Consider the following 22,308-nt stretch of genomic DNA (forward strand, 5'->3'; position numbering starts at 1 on the left):
ACAGGACCATCCATATGGCAGACCTTTTAGTTGACAATGACAGCTAATAAGTTGACCAATTCACCACTTGTTGTGCCAGGCCTATTAGTGGATGAGAGGTGACAAGACTTCAAATGACAGGCAGTTAATTGATAACAGTAGCTAAATAAGACTAATCCACCACTTGTGGTGACAGGCCTGTTAGTGGATCAAAGGTGACAGGATTGTAGGCCAGTGGATTACACTGTTTGTGAGTAGTAATCTACCTTTCTAATAGTTGATAACTATAGCTAGTAAGACTAAACAAACCACTTGTAACAATGCAGCTGGTCCAGGTACCAAGGTCTCCAATTGGTTGAATGGTGTAAACAATAACAAAGGGACTTTCAACCCTTTGCACTTTAGAATCCAGTCCTTACCGTGCCACAACAATCTACAAATTTCAATGTGAAGCCTTTGAGCCTGTTTCTTCTTTGTCTTTTCTGTTTACTCCCATAAAATGAAAAAAACACTGTACAAAGGGAGTTTTGCCATTTTATGGGCTCATATCTGCAAAATAGACAACTGGAACTTAGTAAATACTGAAATGAAACTTGCATCATTTCAGTTTATATAGGCTGCATGCAAACATCCCTCTGATGATTTTAATATTTGCATGCCCTCATTTGCTACCTGTCAAATACAATCAGCTCGACAATTAGCGTAACACAAACTGCCTATGAATGATCAATTTACAACACTTCAGATTTTATGACGAGAAATATACTTTCATTATTCAGCAAAAAGCTCATTTAAAAAAAATGAGGGCTATCATCAAAAGTCAACTTTTTCATATATTTATAGACCGAAGCTTCATTAAAATCAAAGACCAGTCTACATCTAGCTGAGCAAACACGAGTTCCCTACTGACTGACCTGGGGAGAAGTAACGAACAAAGGAGACCAAATTTACACTGTTGTGAAAAATTGAATTCTCAATTACCAGACTCCCTCCCTTCCATCATCTCCTTCATCAAACACAGCAATCGTTAACGACGACAGCGAAATGAGATTAATTAGAGACTCATTTGGGTAAATGAACATCTAGATATCTCAGGTAGAGAGAGAGATGATAGATGTCCATGCAACTGATAAATCAAAACAAATCTTTCCTTTAAGTCTTTTCAGGTCACTGCTCATACCAATCTTCATCTGGTGCGACCTTTTATTGACCTGATTATCAATTACATATAGGGGCTACAAGATGGAGGAGTGAGTGACAGGGGAAAATGGCAAGTTTATTTTCTAGTGGTTAGAACTACAAGTATGTCAGTCCTGAGTAAACCATTTAACCATCTACATTGTAAACTAAAGGCCTAAGTTATTCAGAATCATAAATGTATGAAATTACTTTTGTATTGTATCAATGAAAATGAGAAGCTCGGATGTAAAATGTTGCGATGTTGAAGACCAGGCATAATGGGAAAGTCCATTGTAATCGGACGAAACATGTAAGAGAGAAGTGAGCTGTTAGAGCTTATCATTGTACAGTGTGTGTATAATGTATGTACAGTATCGTAATGCATATTGCCTATATAGCGGAAAAACGAGTCACAAGAATAGAATTTTCAGCTGAGTGTTTTATAACAACCTCCTATGCTAACCACTCCTAAAGAACTCATCATCCATGAAATATTTGCAGTATATATTCACAAACTTCATTAAGCCAGCCTGTATATTAATTAACTTGCACTAATTTCAACACTGCAAAAGGAACTATAAAGCTAGAGCCTGCTTAACCTACAGATACACACAGCAATGCATTGGAATGCCAATCAATATGTCTTGTTCTTATCTGGCATTTTGTGACTTTAGCATGGCTGGCCTAGGAAGAGACTGCCGGGGAATTCCCATATCGTGTAACTTAGTCTAACCTACAACAGCTAAAACATTACAAAATATGTTCTAATATTTATGAGCATCCCTACCAGGGCTCAAAAAGGCAGCAACATTAGCAAGTAAGTTTTATTTTCAGGAAGCAATAATTTTGAGCACTACAGCAATTTACTAGAATGTACATATGATCATGACATCACTGGATCAAGATGCATCCTCACAGTAGCTGATAGTAACGATTGAACATACATGGACAGGTGTCCCCACCTACAACATAGAGAGGCAATGCGCATACCATCACGTGGAAGCTCTAATCTGGATAAATGGAAAGGCTCTCCCACATTGCTCAGTCTCTATTTTCAGTATCAAGATGAGCATTTGATAAATCTGATTCTAAAAACCACCAAACAAGATACAAACTGAAGTAAAATCTGTGAAATATTGCCAGAGGGAAATACATGGTCCAATCAGACAAACCTTCCAGTGCAAAAAACTATGAAACAGGACACCTAACTTTATTGAAATAAGCCTAGTGTCTAGGTCGTAGAGGTCATAGATCAATTCTGTTTTCCCTCACAAAGATAGTCTTCACTTCTATAAACCAAGAAGCAAAGTCAACAGTCAGTCTTACACATCTTATGACTGATACAAATTCAAAATGAAGTTCCACAGAGATACAAATAACATCTGTGGCTGCCTTTAGACCAAACTGGCAATGGAATGCCAAATGTACAAATAAAATGCAATAAAAAGGTGTAACAGCCAAGGACCAAACTGGATTTATTAGGCTTGAGCAAATTATTCAACTCTTAAACTCTTAGTTATTGTGAATGGTGATAGTAACCAGGCATAGTCACTTGCATACATGTGTCAGATCCCTGGACTTACGCCTTTGGGGATTATCCCTGGACGTTGGGGATGATCCATTGAGATCTGTAGAAAGAGAAGGATCTAAGATGCCTTTAACAATGGCTCAATTAATGGTCATGATGACTCTTGACCGGTCTCACTTTGCTGAACATCCCAAGTGACCCCAAGGTGACCCACTCATTATTAGCAACTGTGATGACACCTTAATTCATTCTTGCAGAAATAATTTGTGTATCCTGTGTTTTGAGAAATTTCCAGATGACCTCTAGATCCTAGTTTCTCAACCTTTTTCTATCCAGGGACCCCTTGAGATAAACTGAAATGTTTGGAGGACCCCCGGACAGTGACCGCCGGCCTGGGGGAGGGGTATAAGGCGAGGGGTGTCCCCCTCCCCTTTTGATTTTTTTTCAATATTTGAGGGTTAGATGCGAAATGGTGCATTATTTTGTGACTTTTGAAGTAAATTTATGTTCAAGAATTTATGATCAGCAATGCATTTTTCTGGGCCTGGAATGCAGTTTTCCTAGACCTGCAAATATTGCTAGGCATAGGCCTACTTGGAAATCAAATTATATATTTCCCAATTAAATTTTAATTTGGAAGCGATGAGTTGTCAGATACAAACTGGTTGATTCTTCATGAGGTCAGGAGAATTATGGGTTTTCTTTGTCAGAGATAGCTGCAAATGGCACCGTTTTTTTGTGTCAAATCCAAGTTAGTTATAACTTTTCCTCCACCAAAGCCTTATAACTAATGCGCTTCGCTGTGTCAACAGTGAGCAACGCATCAAATATAGTTATTGCTCTGCATATTAGGATGTATAGTGTCCAGTTACGTACACAACACTCGGGTGGCATGTTATCCATACCTCACCGAATGTATACCAATGAGAAACTATATTACTTGTTTTCATCGGGGAACGCACGATTCAACATTTATCGACTACTGACCATACGGTCTGATCATCAGGGTCCGACGTATTGACGGCTAGCCTAGCCTAGATTTCTAGAGGCATACATACTTCTTCCTTCGACTATATCTCTCATTCCATTTTTCACGAACCTCTTCGGCTTTCGCGGACCCTTATTTTTTTCACGGACCCTTATTTTTTCACGGACCCCCTGCGGACCCCTTTGCCCTCACGGACCCCCAAATAGATTTCACGGACCCCCTAGGGGTCCGCGGACCCCAGGTTGAGTAACCCTGCTCTAGATGACCTTTTACTCTAAAATCCTGACTCGAACTAGACTAAATTACACAACACCCAACATTTGGAAGTTAAACAGTATATACTAGATTCTGCTTAATGGTACTGTGCTTGCAACTGTAACTCAAGCTTAATCAAACTGTCCAGCAAAGAAAGCTATCTTTCAAACTAAATAAGCTGCAACAAAATTTTGAACAACATTAAGTGCAACCTTTTTGTACAAAAGTTTTGTTTGTCACATTTATGGATAGGTACCATGTGCTTACCCATACTTCTTTCAAGGTACTAGTGAATATCTCCTATTGACTCGTAAGAAATATCACTGGCTAAAGCGCAAACTTAGCTAGCCTAAAAAGCTGGAAGCAACTTGATTCCTTCTGTTTGGCTGAAATATAAGAGAGCCACGCCCCTAAACTTACCTGTAACAGGAGCATCGATGTCTAACATAGTTTTTTCTTTTCTTAAAAGTTCCATTCCTTCTCTAATTATTCTGAGTGCTACATCTTCTTCTATCCTGCCTTCTTTAAGAAAATGCTGTTTGAGAACCTCATGGTTAGGTTTACTATCTTTGTAGACTTCTTCCATTGTGAGTCTCTGTGTTGGTGGAGGTGGTATGGCTGTGAAGGAGGAAGAGTATAAAGGCAAAGTTGAATGTAATGGCAGTAACTTGCAGATCATATGTGCTGGAAAGAACAAATGTGGTCAAGATGTGGTCAAGCTGTCCACTCATCGTACCCTGAACACTCCACAAATTAAGGCATGTTCGGCAATATGAGAGGTCCATTGCTCAGACAGAAAGAATGAGCATCTAGTATTATATGGGTTGGACTTTTCAAAGTCCTGAAAAGTACTTTTCAACAGAAAATATTGTAAGGCATATCAGAGACTTTCCATAGGGAGGGATACAAACAGTTTGTCTGAACAAACTATAAATCCAGGCTCGAAATTTTCAGCGATCCGAAATTTCACAGAATATATGGTTCGAATCAAATATTAAAATTTATCCCAAAGTGATGTTGAGTTACCATTAATGCATTTATTACAATTTGCAGATCCTTCAATCGAAGATACAACTACACGGATTCAAAGAGACAAGCATCTTTTGCTGTCCAACAAATCTTCAAAGCCACATTAATTACTTAAAGTGGTTTCAATATCTGATTTATAAAACAACGTAATTCCACAAAAGCAAAAATTGTTGCTATGGTTAAGTGGGACAAGTACAATATTATCTTTAAAGACAAGGCAAAAAATATATATTTAATTTTTTATTTATTTATTTTTTACTTTTTAGTGAAATATTAAAGATATGAGGTAGGAAATCTTGGTTTTATACAATATTTGAAAAAAGAGCTATAAATCTGAAGAGAGTTCTGTTCATTAAACAGTACTTGTAATTTGTTTCCTCACATCAAAATTTGCACACAAAGGAGAACAGCTTTTTATTTTGTCTAATTCAGACATGATTCTTAATAAAGCACAATGATGTAATGTATGGCTGTTTTATACTTCAAGTCTTTTCATGGCAACAGTTCTAAGCGAGCTTATGTTGCACCTTTCTGCAAATAAAGTACTGCAAATGTGTCCTTGCAGTGTCATTATCTTTTAAGAATTATCAGGATACACAAAAGGCCACACATCCCACTGAAACCAAAGATTTATTCCCTGATGTTCCCTCTCCCATAAATGTATCAATTGAAACAGTAATTTAAGGCTTAAAAAAAAAGCTGGGGAGCAAGAAACCAATAATCAATATTGGACTGAACTGATACAACCAAAGCCTCATTCCTCTTTACATCAGGAATGCAAACCATTCTGATTCAGACTTATGGTCTGTCTAGTGCAAGTTGATGAATTTAAAGGCCTGTCCAAATCACCAAGAACTTTCCCTCACCAAAGCAATCCCCTCCCTCCCCCTCCCTCCCCCCCCTCTTCCAATGCCAGTGCCACCACAGAGTACATACCACAGTCATCATCAATCAACCAGGCATACTACTAACACCTTTCAACAATAGATCTCTCTTTAAGCCACAGGCCTTTATGTTTTTCTCACAAGGATCAATAAGATCAACTGGTCTCTGCTGTTGGACAATAGAACTAACAGTAGTCCATCAAAAGCAACAGAACCTATTTAATCTCCTAATTTTATTGATCACACTTGTACAACTTGATGACAATTGATCCCAATTCCAAGGAATGACTAGGGTTACCCCCCTTGAGGGAAGAAGAATGGTTGAATGAGATGCTGAATTCAACGGACTGCATCCTTAGTGACAGTGGTGGTACAAGTATACTGAAGGACCTTCCAACAGAGGACACTATGGACACATTACCTAGTCATCAGGCTTAAAAGATTATAAACAATCATCTCCAAATTCTGGACTTGCCTTCTGATACTTATATCCTCTCAAGTACCATTATAAAAAGTTAAACACTGTACATGAGACATAAACAGAACTTACAACCCACAAAAGGGAGGAAATTACATTTTTCCCTTTTAGGGCAAAGAAAGAAGAAAGTTGTTGACAGGTGATACAACTAAATAACTTAGGTATCACACACACTCTTTCATCTGGGAGTTTATAGTACCATTCATCAATTGAATGAATTTGAGTATTTGAAAACCCAAAGAGCCTGTGTAATCCACAGTTAGGGACTTGGGCGATTACATCATTCCAATCAATTGTTGACTATGATAACAAAACAGTAAGCATCCAATGTCTTTTATATATTGGCTAGTCACTTAGTGGCGATGTAAGTAGCAGCTCCTTTTATAAAAGCAGGGAGTTCTATAACAACTCCCTGATAAAAATCAGGTTAAAAGGCATAGTACAAACAGTTGATATCAGGCATTCATGATATTTTTAAACAGTTTGGTGTTCCCCTTTTCACAAATCTGAACTGATATAGGCAGTCTGGAAAGCAAAACTGTATATCCATAAAGATAAGTAAAGTACTTCAAAGGAAACCATGAATGAGCAATGTTATTGTAAAATTGTTTATGTTTAGCAATACCATGAGATAGTGGTTAAAAAGCACATGTAGCAAATTTAGGTTCTAACCTGTATAAAACCCCTTTATGGTGACTGGGATGTAAAATCAAACAATACAATATACTTACTATTTAATACAAAACTAGTGTTCGACCGATTGTATGACAATCGGTTTTACCGATTACCGATTATTTCCTGTGACAATCGGCCGATTGCCGATTACCGATTATTTCAAAATTTTCGTGGAACTGGCCTAATGTATGATTAAGTGTTATGCATGATTACCAACTTCTAGGCCAATACAATCAAAGATGTAAATGAACGACTTAAACTTAACTTTCACAGTAAAGATTAATGGAGCAAGTAAAGAACACTGTAATACATACATAGGGCGATGTACGATTATAACGAGGAGTCGCAATATTGCAATCCCGCCACAACACAGTACTGTACAGACAACAGAAGGGGGGAAATAGTAGCCATTGGCTACGAAATGAAAAACTTAAAAAGTTAGGGACAGGTTTTACAACTGCTATGAAAACCATTATCAGTGTGGCAACTCAAACGTAAATAAAGTAAAAAGTATATCGCACGTAAATAAAATATTCGTTTTTTCGTTAGCTGATATCGAAATATATGATCTGATATGAAAAATAATGTGTAGGCCTAAGAGTAAGTTGGCCTGACGTTTCGATCCTAGCAGGATCGATATGTAACGCCACATTACTTATAACATATTCTTACAAAGGCTCTTTAGTGGATCAGCAGTTTGCTAACAGTTTTATTTTATTATGAAAAATAAAACAATCCCGAACATTTGCTTCAAGTTTTCAATTTACCATCTGCGCGGTAAAACTTACGATCGAACGAACGTTGTTTCAAACGATCATACACAGTAAGTCAATGGCGCTTCTCCATTGACTTAACTACATGTGGGAGAAATCACACACTAAAGTCCCATTGACTTTGTCACGGCGTGTCACTGGAAATCAGACTTGCTTTTAGTCGGTTGCGGTAAGGAGTTTAGTTACTGTTAGCAGGGAGTTTTCCATAAAAACTCCCTGCTGTTAGCACGTATGGTGGTACATGCGGAATAGGAAAAAAAGTTCATCGGGTTTTTCGTAAAAATATGCGTAAGAATGTTTGCCTAATCACAAAATACTGTTATGCAGTAGAACTTCTGAGGAATGTCGCCAAACGTGTTTATGGATTTTTAGGGGTATTTGGAGCCTTGATTTCATCATTTTATGCTATTTGTAAAATCTTGGGCGCATTTTCAAACTTAACAGTTCTGAAGCTCAACCGTTCTTAAGCCAGACTAGCCTAATGTACGTAGTTCTCACAATGAACAAAGCCTAATGTTATTGTTTTCACTTTCCAGTTTTCACCTACGGTGAAACGGCCAAAGTGGTTCAAAAGTATACTGATTTGGTGATTATATTTAGTATAGACAATTTTTCTTTCTTATCAATCGTTTAACATGATGACAGGTGGTTCTGTTAGACGCAACAAGCGAAGTAAAAAAATACGTCGTTCCCCTAAGCTTATCGCGGGTAAACTGTGTGTTGTTACGCGCGCGGGTATACAGCATGATGTTAACTGCCAAAACTGGATAGTGTATCGAACAGCATTTGTGCAAACTCGCGCGAGGGACTTACGATACCGTTACACGGTAGATTAGCGCACCTTCCCCGCCTATGAATAGCATTGAATCGAATGATCAATTTTTTTTTCTCCCATTGTAGTTGTGGTGTTTCAAAAGCGCAGAAAATACAATCCTTTATGTGGAACGTAATAATCGGTTCCAACTAATCGGTAGCGCAATGGATTTTGCCGATGCCGATTATTTACCGATTGTCTGATAATCGGCCCGATGCCGATTGTCTAACCGATTATCGGTCGAACACTATACAAAACACCAAGTTGTATCATCGTCATTATTAATATTCCTTACTAGCATAAAGGTTAAAACTGAAACTAATTTAACTAAATGAACATTAACCAATTCGTTCCCATGTGTGGTTGGATTTCATGAGCCTTCCTTTCACCCTCTACTTTTTATTTGTTTTTTTGTGGTTGTCATTCATTTATTTAGTTACTTAACTCTATTAGAGCAGGATATATGTTGGTAAAGTATACAATGAAAGGTACAAGTCACTGTGTGACTTCCTTGTGTGTCTACTAACTCAATCCGGACAAAATGCTTATGACACCCGATGCATTTCCTCTCAACTGTCATTTGGTTACAAGTAATATTCAACATCTGATAGGTGCAGGAAAAAAAAACACATCGTCACAAGGAAGACCTACTTTTTTGATGAGCAGCTTACAAAAGACCAGGTGTGCAAGAGTATATATGGGTGATGACAGTCTGGTTAATCATTCACAACTTGACACACTGACCACCTCAATATAACGGTTTAAGGCAGAAAAGGGAGTTTTGAAACTTAATGTACAAGTTTCAGACTCTCTCTGAACAAAACTTACTTTAAAAGCAAAGAAAGTATAACTGATATTCATCGGTTTGGGTTCTCTTGAGCTCCTGACTCATCTCAATCAATATATCAATTGATAGGTGTTGGCCATTTTGGAGAGTGCTTGCTTGGTGTCTATGGGAAGAGGGGGTGGGGTAGGGGGGATGGGGGTTGCTCATCTCTTCTTGACTGTTAGCGCTGACAATAGCATCTTGCAAAGATGTTTCACAATGAAAGTGTAATCTCATTATCATAGCTAAATATTATCAGTATTACTTAACCTGTTTCCATCCCAGTTTAACATCCCATGTTTACCTCGTCTGAATATACTGCCAACAAAGTGAAATGTCATGACCACTCTCATTCAAAATAATTGTGTTGTTTATAGGTTCTGCTGGATGATATCAAATATCTTATGTCCTGAATGATATCAAATATCTCGGCTCCGCAAGTGCTTACAAAGAGCATACTCAAATGACAATAAATATTGGCACCAGCCTTATAGACTAAAAGAGGAAGTAATTTTCCAAACCATGGAATTGAAAAGGCAGAATGTCATTTTGTGTCACAGTCAAAATTTGATGCCATGTATTCTCCTTCTAGGGGATGAAAGGGAGAAAGTATGGGAATAGGGGCTGGCAGAGGAAAGCATTATGGTAATGATTAGGACACCATGGGTAAATCTTAGGACATTCATGTGGAATAACAAAAGTCTAGTCAAAATCTTAAATCTATTTGAGATCCACAATAAAGGCCCTAAATCCCAAATTTAACAATTTTTTATGTATTTTGTGTATTTGATGTAAATTTTGTAAATGTGTCTATTTTGTACATATTTTGCTGGGAAACAAGACAGGATAGATTTCTCACTTGCTCTTAAAACTAGATAAAACTATTGACTTGATATTGTGCCCTCCTCCCAGAGCGAGGCAATGTACACCAAAGCATCTTAATTAATGACTGAGGGTATGTATGTTATTTACCTACCAGTGTTGCAAATCTTATAAAACTTGTATAATTACCAACAAAGACAATCTCCAAAGACTCAACAACAACAAACATTTGTTTCACTTAAAACCACATACTTTTTGCCCCTTCTGTTTTCACACACAGGTTTGGTGTGTATAAGTGCAAGGCACATGACAGAGTCAGAGCTTTCTAGACTTTCCGAATAACTAACATTTTCCTCCAACAGAATATTGAAATTCAGAGTACAACCTTGCTCGGTGTCTAACAGGCGAGACATTTAATTTGAAATATGTTGCTAGGATCTCACAGTTGTTGCTGATAACATTAAACATTAAAGGATGTGTTTCACTTTGCCTCATGAAAGAAAATCATGGTCTAATTTTTCAAAATCAATGTTGGTATACAGCTCGAGCCTAGAGGCCAGCTTAAGGAACTGGTATGAAATGTTTTTTTCTTATCTTTTCAGGTCGCCTCACACCATTTTCCAGCTCAAAGGCAATGAGCCACGAACACATTGCATCTGTAACATGAACAGTATCGATGTTTGTTAACTTTGAAAATAATTAAAAGCCAACATTAAAGTAAAAACCAGAATGCCAGAGGGCTTTGTGATTACTTGCCTTATAGGTTCATATATGAAATCACCTGATTGAAAGAGCAACGGAGGAAAATGTGTCCTGAAGCCAAGTACCAGAACATCAGAAAAGAGACTTTCCAGAAAACTTGACCATTGCAAAGGTAATACCCCTCTGAAATTTGATGACAGCCAAGGTCATGAGTGGAAGTGGAATGTCACTTAAAGAGTAAAGGTCAAATCCTACAACAGATAGTGACATAAACACAGACATGTCTCAAATGGTACTCAAAGTTAAAACAATGACCTGAGGATCGTTTTGGAGGACGGTGCTAGATCCATCATAAAGTTTCTCCTTATTTTATGTTGGTACTAATGACTTAAAGGTTGCCTGTCCCAGGGTTTTAGCTAATTATGAGTGATGAATGTAGTGTTCAACCAATTATGCATAACAGAAAATATCGATTACCGATTATTTTTTTCATAATCGTACCGCTTCCGATTATTTGAAAATGAAAAAATATCCAGTATATATACGAAATCGGCAATAAAGTTTGACAGAAACAATTATTGTTGTGATGTTCCCCTGTTTCCTTTGGCTTCGTTGTTATACAAGGCTCTAAGGTATCATTTTATATGTACCAAATTACATCTGGAGTTTCTCGGAAAGAAAAAAAGAGTTTTTTTTTCTTTTTAAATTTCCAAAATACGGAAATATGACATCCTACCTAGTCAGCACTGTGCTAAGCGAATGGCCTAACCACCTTGACGTGAATGTCACCTGTTAATGGCTTGAAATGGGCTAAGAATAGTTACTCAAAATATCCATCTCAAAAAGTATCTCAGACAAATCATCCATCTTCAATCTTTACCAAAGTGTAAATTTTAATGACATATTGCCTTCATTCCGACATTATTTTGTACTTATTTTCAGTATTATACCGTTTATGAACAAATAGAAATGTTACGAACTTGAAGTTAAACATACCTATTCATTACCTATTTAACTCCATTCAGGTTCAATTAGAAAATGTAAGCTTAGGCCAATCAAACTGAAAAGCAAATTGTACCATCGAAACTTGTTTAAAATTACTCTAAAATGTAATACCAGATTGATGTAAAGAAATAATAACAACTCGAAACTACTCCAATATAAAATATGATATTCCCTCTATAAGACATATCACTTACAGTACCTTCCGAACAAATGCCGATTTCCAGCAAATTGAAAGTTGTAAAGTAAGCTACGGATTTTTTTTTTTTTTTTTTGCAAACCGATGGTTAGGCTACATTTCCCATTGACTTAGTGTGGTTGTTAGGCTAACATGTGGTCGAAGATTGCAGTTTCCGTGGATATTTTCATTTTTTATTTGCGACACAACTAGAGCGAATAAACAGATGGCAAGGTTAGATTTCCATGCAGTTGACTTAGTATGAAGTAAGGCTACCATGTGGTCGGAGATATGTGAGGATTTTAGGTTATTTTCGCTGGTACTGAAATTGCTTCGTGCAGGCCGTAATTTGCCACGGGAACTCCCGGTGATTAAGCGCGACCCTCCCACACTGTTCAAATTTGATGCAGGATGTGAAAACTGTGCAACTGCAATTCCTAGCTAAAGCAAACGCATGTCACAATTAATTTTACACAGACACCTGATATAACGAGGACGATTTTCTTATATTTCTTTTTCGCACTCGTAATTGTGCTTTAGGATGGCTTTTTAGCACCTGCGTCTTGCGAGGGCGAATCGCCCATCGCCCCCGCTTATTTCCGACCCTGTCAAGCACATTCGATAATTCGCGAAATTGGTATTGCTGCTATGCTTACTGTGCCAAGAAATTTGAGATCACATACCACGAGGGAAGCAAAATCGGCGACCCTGGCAGCGTAAATTGATGAAAGTATACACTGTGAAAGACGTATAGAGGGTGTCACATTTTAATATTTTGTAGTATGAACAAACCTAATACATCAGTTGATATTTTTAACTTCCATATGTTTTTGAATAATGATATTTTCACCTTCCATATGTTTTTGAATAATCGGTATGACATAACTGGTATTCCACGTAATTTTTACCGATTCCGATTATGTTCCGATTATGCAATATTCGTACCGATTCCGATTCCGATTAGGTTAATCGTTTGAACACTAGATGAATGTAATTTCATGAACTATAGAACTGGGACTTCAGTAAGTTTCAGAAATGGTAATCAACATGGTAAAATTTCAAGTCACTCCAAGTGTGTAATGTGACAACTTGCTAGTCCATGTAAAATAAAAAACTGCCACACTCCCAATCTCTTCCTCAACACAGGGTGACCGGTGGCGCAGTGCTTAAATTATACCAGTGGCGTCTAGGTAGAATAGGAAATGTGCATTAGTGTTGTAGGAGACAGGTGAGAGAGGAGTGAAGTAAATAATATGAAACTGCCACACTCCCAAATACCTTCCTCAACACAGGATGACATGAAAACCATTGTGACCTGTGCAACTGTGCCCAGAGGAAGGTATTAAATCTGCCAGTATTTGTTTTGCCTAAATGCAAGTAGTACACATTATGGGGCAACAATCACCCAACTACAATTTTCAAGAATTCTGTAGCTGGGTAAGTTATTTTCATTTTGACATCTAACCACCTAAAATGATCTTTGACCACCACAGAAAACAATAGCAGGGATCTTCTAACTCAATAAGGTGCATCTATGTACCAAATATGAATGTTACCCACCATATAGTTTTTGAGTTATCATGTTTACAAGCCAAGGCATCAAACACGCACACACAAACTTGTGCACACATAAACACACATATCCCATCACCATCGCATTAATTAATTAATTCCTTTTGCTGCTGGTAAGGAATCAATGAAGCATAATAATGAGGAAATGGTGAAAAACCTGAATCAACAATGTTCAGTCAGTCTGAGAAGTGGCTCTCCAGTAAAATGTATCAATACTTTAATACAGAAAAGACTAAAATCTATTCTCATTTGTTCTTCCTCAATTTCCCTTGGTGTCCACTGAACGTCCTGAAAATCCAGAAGTGACAACTTTTCATTGATCAGCTTTGATAGTTTCAACAGGTCTACTGTACAGTTAAATTAAACTGTTTACATAGCACAAACATACATATATATACTATTTGCTGTCATAACTATTGTCAAAGTACAGTTTCCTGAGCTGCATGCTGTGCACTGTTTGCATTGCAGAGGAGCCAGTAGTGTTCCTGAGAGAAAGGATGCTCTCTGCATACTCAACATAGCTGACCCCTGTGTTATCTGGAATATTTGCATTGCATGACGGAGATGCTATCATACAAAGTCACTATGTACTACTACTACTACTACTGATCTACATGATCTATCTGTAAGTACAATAGTTATTGTTACCTATCCTTGGAATAATTACACTGACGGAGGGAGGAGTGGAACAGACATCATGATGACTTTAATCCTAATACTGAGACAGCCAATAGAAATAACTTACATCTGAGCCATGTAAAAGTCTGCAAGTTAGGTATTCATGCTATTCCTCAAGTCATTCACACATACATACATGTATCCATAATACATGCTAAAAGGATTCGCTCTGTTGACGCTACGGAGAAAGGCGCCTCATATCCACGAGTTTATATACCTCATCTTGAGGTCTTTAACAGCCAACTCTGTAGCAGATTAATGGCACATCTCTTCTCTCAGTGCTTAAGGTACTTTAACGATTCAGTATACATTCTGTTTTAATCCTGCATCCCTCAACACACAAATTACAAGTAAAACCGCTGTCACTCTTCTAGCTTTCTAAATGACACACACACATACTGTACACAGTTTCCATGTCAAGGTTCAATGCCAAAAGGATGTAGCCATTCATTAACTTGAGGACCCTTATTTAAGCCAAAGTCAATATTACAGGAAACAATTAAAATATTCAAATTTAAAGAAGCAAGCTGACATCTTTTGATCTTCTCGTGGTCAAAGCGGGAGTCAAATAAGTATGCAACTGCAAAGATATATTCAGCTGAAGCGGCAATGCAGAAGCTATATGTAAAGTTAATGCAGTTTTTACTCGTTTTAACCATGCAGGTAAGTTTTACGCTGCAAGTATAAGATCACATGGTTACAGGGACTGGGGGGGGGAGGATAGGGGGGGGGGGAGAGTGGGATCAAGTCAAAAGTCTGTAAATTAATTGATGAGTGTTGATGTACTGGAAAATGCCAGTGAAAACCGGAATTTGGCCGGTAGATATTTGCAGTACTTGCAATTTGTTGGCAAGTCGCTAAACTCAGGAAGTTCTACCTGGTGTCTGAGGATTATCCCGCAATTTTAGAGGTAAGTATGCAAATTCTGCGATATATTATGGAGCAACCCGGTCTTGGTACTCTGGCATTTATACTACTTAGGAGACCTAAAAAGTAAAATCATTCCTTTTTTTTAGCTTTACAGTGCAATTCAGGTTCCATTGCTCTTAAAGCAGACCTTTTGACTGCTTGCCAGCAGGTGGTTAAATTAGAAGCAAGCCTTAAGTAACCCACATCCCAGCAATTAAAAAATAATACCTCCTAGCAAGTAGGCAGTGTTATTGCTTGCTTTGTTAATGTGAAAACTTAATATTATATACATGTTCAGCACAAACGCCATTAATTATTTGACAGGTTACATTAGTATGTAATCATGAAATTAATAAGTCTGTTGATGATAATGAGGATGTGGTAACCTTTGCAGGAAGAAGCAGATAATCTCAAATGAGGATAATCCACCTGGTAGACCCCTGTCAGGCTGTCAGCCAAGTGTAACAACAATAATCAATGACATTAATCACATCGCAAAGAAAGAGACATAAAAAGAAATAAAAAGTGGAATGCATAACAGTTTGTATATATGTAACCTGGCTATAGATGAAACATTCCCACACCTCTGTACTATATAGGAACCTTCAGCTTTGAAAAGCAGAAGAAACTTGACGTCTGCTAATTTAGTGGTCATTAGTTTTTAATTGTCATCAGATAACCTTGACTGACAAGTAAGAGCAGAATGGAGTACAAACACTATGTTTACTTTCTTTACGAGTGGGAGGGAGAGGGGTAGGGGGCAGAGAAGAGTGAGGCATTTATCATACATGCATGCAAACAGGTTGATAAACAAGTAGGTTGGGTTAACTTCCCAAGTTACACTAAGACCTTGTTCACATTTGAAAGCACAAGAGGGATCAGGATCTTGGTTTCCCTCAGGATCTTAATAAAGCTGACTGACCCTCCCCCCCCCCCTCCCCCGCCCCCATCCACATCTGAGAAACAGGTGGTGGATCAAAGTTGAAGGAAAGAGCATTACACAAACTTGTGTGAAAAGGGTCACATGATAATTTATAAATCAATTAGCTCATTATAGTACTACCACCGACTGTGCACTCGCCAGCCAGTCTATGTTTATGTGGAAGTGACAATGAGGGGTTGTAACAGGAGAACTTGTGTAAACTCCTGGCATCAGATTCCACTTCTGAACGGGTGAGGCTTAAAAGTAATCTGTATGGCTGCCAAAATGTATCATCATAGTAACATCACCAAGCTCAAAAGGAGGAAGCCTAGCCCTGCAGCCTATCTAACTGATCGTCCTATGTGACTTACTGTAGATATTGATGCAATGTTAAAAGCCAAACACAGACAAAGTCGTAAGACATGTTAGAGGGTGATTCTCATATCTGAAGTTATGATTGTTTAATAATAAAAATGTCAGGAACTTTCTGCATCTATATAGGTCCAAACTATATCTTCATAGCATTTAGAATATATGGCAAAGATATGTAGTTTTTCAAATTTGGTGGTATTTTGGGAATGTGATCTGGTAACAAATTCAGCTGAAATCCTTTTTGTTCTCAATATTTAACTCACTTATACATGGAGGAAAATGATATTTCAACAAATATGTTGCACTTTTGAATAAATTATACATTTAAAGAGAACCTTGACAGCTAAGCGAACATTCCAAATGTGTCAGGTTACAAAGATAAGAAAAGTTTTGAAGATCATTTGCCATTATGGCATCACACACCTACTGTGATCCATTCCAGGGAAGTATTTGAGGATTGAGCCATTCAAATTTAGTTCCATTCAATCAACCATATCTTGAGATAGTGACAAGATATGGAGATAGAGTTTTCAACTAGCAGTGTGGAAAAATTTTCATTTCCACAAGTGTGACGTTGTCAGCCATTTGAATATCCCTTTAACTATTTGCCAGCATTACTACATCTAACCTTGTTCCCTCTGGTTAATGTCTAATGAAACCTTCTTGAACAGTAGAGCTAGTGGTTACACAGCCTACACAGGACTAATGACAACCATCTGTACAGCTTGCAAGCACATCTAGGGGCACATTACAATGTATCATTATGTTGGCTAAGCTTACAGTAACAAACTCAGAGATAATTGATTGTCTGTGCTCTGCTTGAGTGGCTGAAGTGATGTAAGGGTTAACATTAGTCAGGTTTACTTGACATTGGCTTCAGTAATGAAAAAATCACATACATGTACAGTAACCATGTATGAAAGTTATGAATGAATATGACTTTAGACCGAGCTGAATGTTAAATATTACATCATACTGTAGTCTAACCACAATGAAACTTTCATACAGGCTGGAAAATTCAATCATCTTAAAACTCTTTAAGAGATAGATACCAACAGCATAGTTCATCATGGGCTCAAAGGAAGTTCATTTTAGAAATATTATGGTCCAAGCTTGTGACAGCATCATCAGAAGACATTTAGTTGAGGGCAATTAATGGCAGGGTTTACAGTTGCTCCTTTCAGTTCCTCAGCCAGCATTTAGGTTAAGTGAGAGCACTAATTAAGTTAACAATAGACATCCCTATTGTAATGACACATAAAACAGCATAACATATAACAAGCTACTCTCCTCACAACAACTTTCACACTTCCATGTAGAGCTCTTCCTTTCATTGACATGTATTTAGCATACCTACAGTAGAGCTAATTACTGTAGTCTCCAGCCATACTTGCACAGCATTTTCTGTTCAGCAATCTACCTCCAGCTTCCTAAGAAATACAAACCTAGATACCCTAAAAAAAACATTGGAATGCAACAATTCATAAAGGTCAAATGCAAATTTATGCTTCTTCACTTTTGTGTGCATTTTAATAATAAAAAAAATTAAGAGAAGGTTCAATCCAATGTCAAAATGAGAGCTAAATTATAAGGTAGGTAGTAGTATGCACAGCAATAACAGTAAATATGTGGCAGTAAATTATGACATCATCAAATCAAGGCAAGAACAACACCTACACAAATGAAACAAGCTTAAGATTTAATTGGACACCCAAGGATTTAATGCCACATGCAGGGGGTTGGCATTCTAACCCCTGTGACAAGCAAACTACTACTGTAGTAAGGTCACTTACCTTCAAGGTGTTGGAGAGTTAATAGCTTTGGCACAATGATTGTTGTCAAAAATGTCAGTGGCACATAACAGAGTATTGAGTACAACAACAGTGTGAGTTGTGGTATGGCCATGCTCAGCATACATGTAAGAATTTGCTACAAGTTTAATAGTTTGTGATTTTCATTACAATTTGCATAGGCACTGAACCTTTTTTTCTTCAATTTTGTAAAACCAATGAAACTTGAATAATAGTGGCAAGGGCATAATAGGCCTGAGTCGGTTAGCAAAATATCACAATTATTGAAATCATGGAAGCACTCGATTTGTGCGTTTTCGATTCGGGTACCGAAAGTTAGGTCCTGTGCCCAGCTACCCGATTCAGGTCTACAAGGGCACTAGCAAGGACAACACGTTACATAAAATAAAGCAAGATGTGCTGGATCCCAATATCAGCCTGCTTGTCACATGTTATAACAGCACTGTAGGGCAATTTCTGTTACTAATTATGTCACAAATATTGAAGATTTGTGATTTAGAAACATCTTTTAAAGGACTGAATAGAAGGAATTAATGATATATTCTGGTAGTAAAGAATTTGACCATGGGTCAACGTTAAATGGTCACCAGAGGACTTAAGACACACATACACGCAAATGGGCGCAGCCTGTGGTTACGTGGGAATCAGGTAAGTAAGGAGTGCTACACAGTTAGTATGAATTCTGAATTCAAGTACTATCATCCATAGACCAATGCAAAACAACTTGTTTATATTTGCAAACTTCAGAAATTAACAAGCTATCATTCATTTCGGTCATTTGCAAATTTACTCTGAGATTGATCAATGAACTTCACATGATTGATCGCTTATTCCTTACATGCCCTATTGTCATCGTTTAAATTCAATAAAACCTTCAAACACAAAAGAATTTGTGGTTGAGATAATCAATATCACTGATACTCTTTATCCACACGTAGCTTTGCTAACACCTGTCACTAGAATGCTGGATACACATGTATGACTACAATTGAGTCACAATGTAAGTAGCCTACATGAAGCACATATCACTAGACCAATCCCTTCCCACCCCCCCCCCTTCTCCCCCTAACACAGAGAACTGAACCTTGCAACAACCAGCTAACAGCTCCATGGTTCGTCTCCATTAACTTCCTATGAAACTGTGATCAAGTAATTTGTTTTTGAGACTTTTAGGTTGGTACATTTAGATTTTTAAAATTTTTAGGTTTTTCAGATTTAAGAGCAAAGTACGTCAGACTTTCACAATTGATGATGAATAAAATTACCTCTATTCTGTAAATTTGTATTTGTACACAATTTAATATCTTACTGATTGTATTCATTTGATATTCTGATGTAACTTACCGTCAATCAACAAACCAATATGCCCAGTTTGTCAAGTCCACACAGGTTGCACATAACTGTTATATAACAACTCAGAATAAGCATATTCACTGCTATTTGACAATCCTATTCAGTATTAGTTCATCTGATTGTAAACATGAGGAGACACTTGGCTCAATAATGACACTTCTCTACAGAATGTTGTTTAAAAGGCATAAATCACCCCCAATTGTTACATAAAGATATCACCATAAGACATGTTAGGTACAGTAAGTATGGCCATTCTAAGTTACTTTGGTACTTTGCAATCTTGTCTATATTTAAATAGTGCAGAACATGACTATAGTTCATGTGTAATCTGAAAACCATTGAACAGACCTACCTATCAGTCAGCAGACATTAATTATGACATTTTGGAATGCATGTACTGCATATATGCTTCAGTAGTATACAATAACTTACATTAATGTTTAATCTAATAACATCAATCAAGATATATTGAACAAACTAAGCAGAGTACTTTAGAAACCAAACAAACCTCTTTGACAGAGTTCTATCAACTGAAGGTATAACTTGGCCAACCATGATAAACTTAAATTAAAACAACAACAGCTTCAAAAATTACCATAACAAATTTTGTTTAAACAGGGCTGATCACTGTAGAGTGGCACTGCACTTTTGTCAACAGGGAGTAACTCCCTACAGGTAAACAATCTGTGTAGACTGTACAGACTTGGTCTCCTGAATTAAGTAAAAGAGATTTTGACAGCAAAAAAATATCAAGGGTCACCAGCTATTTGACTTTAACCAACCATAAAAGAGATCTTGTTGACTATTTAGTATGTACTCTGGCAGGTTCAGTAGTTGTTGAAAGATTAAAGAGATCACTGCAACATCTATGATCTATCAAGTCAGTAAGTGTTGCTAAATATACAGATTGCCAATGCAATATATGCAAGCTATGGGACTATAATGTGCTGTACTATGTACATATATATATATATATATATATATATATACACATATATATATATAGACATATATATATATGGTACAGTATATGGGACGGTCATTAGTCCAGAAATTTCACACGCAATGGCCCAGTACTGAGGCAACCCGACGTGACCTTTATGCATGAAATGCATATGTAATAAGAGAGAACGTTTATAGGCGTGAGCCGCGATGCTTATCGTTGGATAATTAGCCATTTTGCAGACAAACATGTTCATCCTTTTTGCTCAATTTTGTAAGATTGGAGACGTTTTTCGTGCAAAATATGTTTGGCACATGTATGTTTTTAGTAGCGTTAGGATCACAGCTCATGGTATGCAGGCGTCACTTTGGAGGGATACTGAAACGCAATATGCTCCTTTAAGTCAATTGAAAAAGCAATGTCAGTTCCCTGTGGTGTTGAAACCAATAAATGGTAAACAAACTCGACACTGGTGATTTCTGTGGACTGATACAAGAGCATGTATTGTAATAATGTATTCACCTGGAATTAAGATATATATATAAGCAGTAAAGTATTAACCCTGCTAGCAAAATGTTTCATGCAAATGCTAACACAACAAAATGGCACAGAGCCAAAACTATCCTATAGCCGACCTGCTGTGCATTTCTTTCAAGTTGTATCTGAACACTTTCAATGTTTCCTGCCAAGCCAAAGCATAATTGGCAATGATTAAAGCTATTGCAATTTGACTGAAGAATGGAACATACCAAATTTTTCCATTCATTAACGGATTGATTTTCAAATTTTGGGCTTGAATTCTTGTGGCATTACTGTGCAATGGGCACTAGTGTCCATTCAGCTGATGAATAACTAGAAATGCATCCTAAGAAAAGTCCTAGAGGATCTAAAGTTTCGGTTGCAAATGAGCAATGATATGTCTTCATTTATGCACGAACGATATTCAGATGTCACAGAAAATGCTGCAAGTTTGTTAATGTGCCATAAACCCATAATTGGATCAAGCAAAATGTGTTTGATAAACTAAAACAAAACACTACAAAAGCCTAAAGGAAATATCAAAACAAGACAAAGCACACAGGCAAGTAAACAATTCGATAAGATAGAAACAGTCTTTATTCAAGGTCCTGCAACAGGTAAGCACGATATTTAATATCACGCAGCCAGATACATCATCTCAACATCCCCTACGAAACATGATATTCTGTGAATTTCATTATAAACTAAGGTCTTCTTGTGTACATGCAGAGTAGGCAACAGAGGTTGAAATGAGCATAACTCCCTCTATTCATGTGTGTGGATGACCATTTCAAACAAACTGATTTTTCTACATTATCTGTAGGATCTACATCAACAATCAATTTTATTAAATTTGTAGAAAACTAGGAAACAAAGCTCTTTCCCCCCCTTTTTTTTTTACCTTTCAAAAATTACTACAGTGATATGTATACAAAATCTCTCTGCCACTTCTTTGCAGTTTTCACTTACTACTTCAAAACGTTTCTGTTTATAGAAAAAGAAAATGTTTTTGTTTCATACTGACATTGCTGTGAATGTTTCTTGGCAAACTACTTGAAGCTGAAACCATCCTTGATCCATACTTTAAATGTGCTTGGCACCAATTTTAAATGTGCTT

The 22,308-nt window shown here is 37.2% G+C and overlaps 1 protein-coding gene across 2 annotated transcripts in view; it reads right to left on the reverse strand.

Annotated features, from left to right (window-relative positions):
- Positions 1–22,308, reverse strand: part of LOC139968665 (protein phosphatase 3 catalytic subunit alpha-like) — a 128,457-nt gene that overhangs the window by 99,963 nt on the left and 6,186 nt on the right. For both annotated transcript variants that reach the window (XM_071972932.1, XM_071972931.1), the window contains exon 2: positions 4,350–4,547. In XM_071972932.1, coding sequence (XP_071829033.1) covers positions 4,350–4,547 — 198 coding nt within the window. The remainder of the gene's footprint in view (positions 1–4,349; positions 4,548–22,308) is intronic.

The sequence above is a fragment of the Apostichopus japonicus genome, chromosome 6, assembly GCF_037975245.1.
Source record: "Apostichopus japonicus isolate 1M-3 chromosome 6, ASM3797524v1, whole genome shotgun sequence".
In the NCBI taxonomy this organism is placed as follows: domain Eukaryota; kingdom Metazoa; phylum Echinodermata; class Holothuroidea; order Aspidochirotida; family Stichopodidae; genus Apostichopus; species Apostichopus japonicus.